Raw genomic sequence first — 6,119 nt, 5'->3', positions numbered from 1 at the left:
AACATAGCATAATGAGAGATTTACAAGCAATTTTGCCAGTCATTTTTTTGATGAGAAAAACCAAATTAGGTAAAGGAATTTCAACACAGCACAAAAAAAAAGAATTATAAAAACACTTGATTCCCAATCATCCAATAATTTGAGTAGAAGGTTGAAAGCAGAATATAGAACAAAGAGCCAAAATAGAACAATGAGACCTTTTTATTTTGCTCATTGAATCATACAAACACTTTGCTACCTGTACATACAGTATATTTAAATTGGGTTACATGGATGTGGATGTGGTTAGTCACTATAGCTTTGACCCAGCAAAAAGAGCAAGTACAAGTGAAGATTCAGCTGTCAGGAAAAAGGTTCACTTTAGTCTCATAACTCCAGGATAAAGCAAAGGGGTTGAAAGTGGTTGAAAATTGGACATCTACACAAGTTATTTTGGAGCAAACTGATAACTATCAACCTCAATTAATGTCCAACATTATTCTTGACAAGAAGTTGCTCTTGCTGTTGTCTGCTAAAAGTTTAAGGATCAAAATCAACAGCAAGTAAAGCCCCCAAATAAACTGGAAATCAAATCAAATCTCACCTTCTTGCTGTTTGTTTCATTATGAGGCATTGCTTCATACAGATAATGTTGTGTGAAGTAACCTTGACCTTGTCTACCAAACCATGAGAGTCAGATGACTATAAAAATCCAAACTGCAATTGGCATTTAAACCAGCCTTCATGCCATCACACACTGACACAAGACCATTGATCTGTTATTCTCAAAGTTCATACTGCTGTTTATGTGCCTATTTAGTGGACATACTGAATTAAGCACATAACTCTTATGTTCATTCATCTGTCAGCAGATGCAAGTCCATTTCTTCTTGCTCTCCTGTGCTGTTATGACTTTTGCTGGGATATTGAAGCTCTCAGATCTGCACTGTAACACCAATTCATTCACACTCTCCCTTCTCTGGCTCTTCAACCTCTGTGCCAATGTCACAAAGATGCTGTCCACCAGGTCCCCTTTGCGACCTTTGGCTGAAGTAATATAAAAAGACATTCCGTGGACTTCAGCCAAATGTCGAGCCTGATCGATTAACACAGAAGCAGTCGTCGAAGTGACCAGATCGGTCTTGTTGCAAACGAGAGCACGGGGTATATCCAGACCAAGAGAGTGCTGACGGCATTCGTCCATCCACATGGGAAGATTGCAGAAACTAGTGGGGTTAGTGACATCGAAGACAAAGACAATTCCGTGCACATTGCGATAGTAGTGCTGCACCATGCTTTTACGAAAACGCTCCTGACCAGCCGTGTCCCACAGCTGTACCTGAGGTGAGACAAAATTAAATGTATATTTTTTTGTACACATATACTGAAAATTTAACTCATGACCTTGCCATGCTGTACCATTTGAGCTACAGAAACATTGAAAACTGAAACTGAGTCTCTATAGGTTTCCTATCGAAAGGTAACTCCTGTTGCGTTGTCGTTTGAGGACTGCTTGGGGAAACTCCTGTTTACTCTATTACTGAAGCCTGATTGGTTTAAGTTTGTGTAGCTGCAAAAAAACAATGGTGCTCGAGCCTGCCAGAAGGGGCGGAGCCGACCGTTATATAAGACGGCTCAGAGCGCCATCTCATCAGAATCTTCTCCTTCAGCGATGAGACCATCTCTTCGCTGACTCTGCAATCTAGAAGCCGAAGAGGGAAGAAGCTCAGCCTGCAGCTTGCTGCTGTAGAAAAGCCCCTTCAGCGGAAAAAGCGAGAAGCCTTCTCCTGCGGCTATCCGGCTGGTTTCTCTGCAACATTGTTGCAAATGTCGCACCGCGAGTGTGGCTCGTGTGGGGAATCCCTGCACAATGCAGAAGGGCAGTGAGAGCATCACCTGTCTGGGCAGCGCCCATGCAGAGACTGAGCGCTCACTGAGATGGAATGCTCTCACAGAGAGCATGAGTCTCGCTCTTCTCCGCTCGCGAAACGCCTTCTTAAATGAAAGCAGCCCTGCTCTCCCATTTCTCCTCCCTCAGCGAGCTCGGAGAAAGAAATGGTGCATCACGGAGCTGAGCAACCGGGTTTAAATGATCTCACGCCGGCAAGAGCCCACGTGCTCATTCTCCCCCGACACTTTGATCCACCGGTGTGTGTTTTACACGTGAGATTGCGCCCCTCTTACATCGAGCGGCTCAATCCCTCTAGGCGGATCGGAATAGAATGCTGTCACCAATGATTCAGATAGCGACAGCTTCGCATTTGTGTGTGCGTCGCTGAGGCTGCGCTCACTGAGACAGGTTACTTTCACAGACTAAAGCGCAAGTTTGTCCCTGCATCGCTCGCAGATCCCCTTCTTCAATGAAGATGGCCCCACCTCCCCTGCTCTCGTGTTTCTCCCCTCCCAGTTACCTCGGAGAAGAAATGGCAAACTCGCGAGTTTGAGCGATAAGGCTTGAGTGATTTTACGCCGGCACAGGTCCCGCGTGTTTCACTCTCACTGCAGCACTTTGATCTGCCAGTGTGTTTTACGCGTGAGGATCAGTGCAACCTTGCTTACATCGAGCGGCTCAATCCTTCTAGGCAGATTGGAGTAAAGGCTGTCACCAGTGATTTCACATAGCTGACAGCCTCGGATTTGAGTGCGCCGCTCGCCTGGGCCACGCCCACGCTGAGGCTGCGCTCACTGAGACAGATCACTCTCGCTATTAGAGTGCTCCCGCGCGCTCCACTCTCCCCACAGCGCTTTGATCCGCCAGTGTGTTTACACATGAGGATTAACCCCTCGTTTGCACGAGCGGTTTTATCTTTTTAGGCGGATGGGCGCAGCACTTTGATCTGCCGGTGTGTTTTCACGTGAGAATCATCAACACCCCACATCTAATGAATGGTTTGATCTTTTTAGGCGGATTAAAAAGGAGAATACTGACAGCTTCAGATTAGACGCATCTGGACCACGCCCACTCTAACGTTGCGCTTACGGGGGCTGGCTGCTCACACTGAGAGAGCATTGAGTCTAACGAAGCAAAACTTTTGAGAGGAAAAGGAAAGGATCAGTTTTCGCTGAGGCCGGAACTTCATCAAAGAAAGCTCACGGTCGCTCTCCATTCCTCCGTTCAACACTGAGCGATGGAAAATTCTATTCAAGCTGGGCATGTCCTTCTCATTCAGCACACGCCCAAGCAACCTACCACTGTGATAGTGGACCCACAAGAGCAATTCTCTTCTCCTCACACTGTGAATGCCAGTTCCCCGACCCCGTGCCGTGAACTGCCATTAGTAGGAAAGTAACCGCTTGCCGCCTGACTTTTGGCTTGGAAAGCCATCCCCGGCATGTCAAGCTGGATTCTAAAAACCATGGAACGAGGTTACTCGCTCCCGTTCACTCGCAGGCCACCTCGTTTCAGAGGTATTATTCACACTTCGGTACGGGACAACGCATGTTCTTCGGTCCGAAATACATACACTGCTTGCAAAGGTGCCGTGGAAACAGTCCCCTTAGCGAACAGCGAGTCAGGTTTTTACAGCCATTACTTCCTCGTTCCCAAAAAAAACGGTGGGCTCAGACCAATACTCGATCTCAGACATCTGAACCAGGCCCTAATGCGATGGCTTTTCAGAATGTTAACTTAAACAGATCCTCGCGCAAATATGCCCGGGGACTGGTTTCTGCCTGTGGATCTGAAAGATGCTTACTTTCACATCCAAATAGCACCCCGTCACAGACTGTTCTTGAGATTCGCTTCGAGGAAGTGGCCTATCAGTACACAGTCCCTCTGTTGTATTGTCCCTGGCCCCTTGCACTTGAAGTGCGTAGATGCGACTCTTTCCCCTCTAAGACTGATGGGAATCCGCTTTTTGAACTACCTCGATGACTGGTCGAATCAGAACGGGAACTTTTCGCTCACAGGTCGTTGTTGCTCAACCACCTAGAGCGTCTTGGGCTGAAAATCAATTCAGCCAAGAGTTTTCTGACTCCCAGACAGCGAGTGACTTTCTGGAAACAGTTTTCTGGGAACTCTGTGAAAATTTGAGCTTGGATTACACCGGAATGCTCCCTGAATATTCAGTGTCTGCACGTCTCCTCAGGGCATCTGGCCCCTTCAATATTGGCTAAAAGCCCACGTCCCGTCCCACGCCTAGCGCCTGGGCCGCGTTTATGTCAGGGTAACCTATCGCTGTGTCAAAGCTGTGGCCCCTTGGACAACTCCCTGCCTGTTTCTGTCTTTTCTCTCGCGTGAATTTGGGAACGACCTGCAGAAGGAAGGTGGTCATGACGGGCACCTCCAGCTCGGGCTGGGGCTCGAGCGACGCCTACATATCAACTGCCTCAAAATGATGGCTGTTTGCTGGCCCTGAAAAGGCCAGCCTTAAAGGGGCACCACGACCTGGTCCACTCGAACAACACGACTGTGGTAGCCTATATACAGACTTTTCCACGACATTCTAATTTATTGAGATGCACCTGTAAACTGCCAAGGCAGCCTCAGGTCACGTCCCCTTCACAGGATGACTCGACGTCTCCTGCTTTGGGCACAGAGAGAACTCCTCTCACTACGAGCGTTTCATGTGCCAGGCAGACTGAAACAGGGAGCAGATATGTTGTCAAGGGACAATGTAGCTCCAGGGGAATGGAGGCTACATCCCCAGACGGGTCAGTTTTTGGCAGGGCAAGTGGTCGACCTCTTTGCCTCTGAAGACAACTATCACTGCCCAACCTATTTTTCAAGAGAGCGGCATGCTCTGGCCCACGATTGGCCCAACACCCATCTGTATGCCTTGCCTCCGATAGCCCTGCTACCCTAGGTTATCAGGCGAGTCAGGGACACAAAGTGCTCTCTCCTCCTCGTGGCCCCTCCCTGGAGGAACCAAGTCTGGTTTCCGGAGATGATCCAACTGCTATCTGCAGTGCCGTGGTCAATACCCCTGAGGAGAGACCTTCTCTCGCAGGCGCAGGGCAAGATTTGACATCCCCAGCTGGAACTGTGGAACCTTCATGTCTGGCCACTCGACGGGAGTCCAGCCAACTCCCAGCGAGAGTCACTAATACCGTTTTAGAGGCTAGAGCTCAGTCTACAAGGCGCCTCTATGCCCTCAAGTGGTCAGTCTTCAGTGACAGCACGGAACCAGGATCCGGTATCATCTGACTTGTCCCATGTGCTAACCTTTTTGCAGGAGCTGCTGGATAAGGGGCGCACCCCTTCCACGCTCAAAGTCTGTGTCAGCCATCGCGGCGAATCATTCTCTCGAGGCTGGCCGGATAATTGGCAGGAACGACTTGGTCATTAAGTTTCTTAGAGGCACTTGGCGGTTTAACCCTCCTTGCCCTAGGACGGTGCCAGTATGGGACTTGTCTATAGCCCTGAGAGCTCTCAAGAGCTCCCCCTTTGAGCTGCTTCAAACAGCCGGCTTAAGGGTCATGACACTCAAAACCGCTCTGCTTTTGGCCCTGGCGTCAGTCAAGCGAGTAGGGAACTTGCAAGACCTGTCTGTCAGTGCTTCCTGTCTTGAGTTTGGACCCAACAACTGGAAAGTCATTCTTCAACTGCACAGCGGTTATGTACCGAAGGTGCTCTCAACTCCGTTTAGAGCCCAGGGGCCTGATGTATAAACGTTGCGTATGCACAAAATGGGCATGGAAATGTGCGTACGCAATTTTCCACGCACATATCGGGATTTATAAAAAATAAACTATGCGTAAATATGTGCGCACCGTACGGACACTCTAGACCAGTGATGGGCAAACTTGGCCCTTCCAGGCCACTTTCCTGCAGAGATTTGATCCAACCCTGGTAAAACTCACCTGCCTGTAGCTTTCTAGTAGTCTTGAAGACAATGATTAGCTGGTTCAGGTGTGTTTGATTAGAGTTGGAGCTAAACATAAATGAACTTTTCCATGACATTCTAATTTATTGAGATGCACCTGTATATGCCTATTTCGGGGAGGAGACGGGGTGGAGATTCATGTACGCATAATCTTCCGCTGACTGGGTATTAAAAAGGGAATTTTGCGCAGGTTCTGGCATACGCATGGCTTTATAAATCTGAAAACTTTTGTACGCATGCAAAATCTAGCTTTTGTGCGTACGCACACATTTAGGATGAAATCTACGTAAAGTTTTATACATGAGGCCCCTGGTG

The 6,119-nt window shown here is 48.4% G+C and overlaps 1 protein-coding gene across 1 annotated transcript in view; it reads right to left on the bottom strand.

The window, feature by feature from the left end:
- Nucleotides 1-215: 215 nt before the first annotated feature.
- LOC107671374 (ras-related protein Rab-33B-like) overlaps nucleotides 216-6,119 on the bottom strand; it is an 8,855-nt gene continuing 2,951 nt past the window's right edge. The window contains exon 2 of the mRNA XM_016464286.1: nucleotides 216-1,318. Coding sequence (XP_016319772.1) covers nucleotides 845-1,318 — 474 coding nt within the window. The 3' untranslated portion in view covers nucleotides 216-844. The remainder of the gene's footprint in view (nucleotides 1,319-6,119) is intronic.

This window comes from Sinocyclocheilus anshuiensis, unplaced genomic scaffold, assembly GCF_001515605.1.
Source record: "Sinocyclocheilus anshuiensis isolate Anshui unplaced genomic scaffold, SAMN03320099.WGS_v1.1 scaffold145, whole genome shotgun sequence".
Classification (NCBI taxonomy): domain Eukaryota; kingdom Metazoa; phylum Chordata; class Actinopteri; order Cypriniformes; family Cyprinidae; genus Sinocyclocheilus; species Sinocyclocheilus anshuiensis.
Note: the sequence above shows the minus strand (reverse complement) of the source record. Positions and strands in the feature narration are given on the sequence as shown.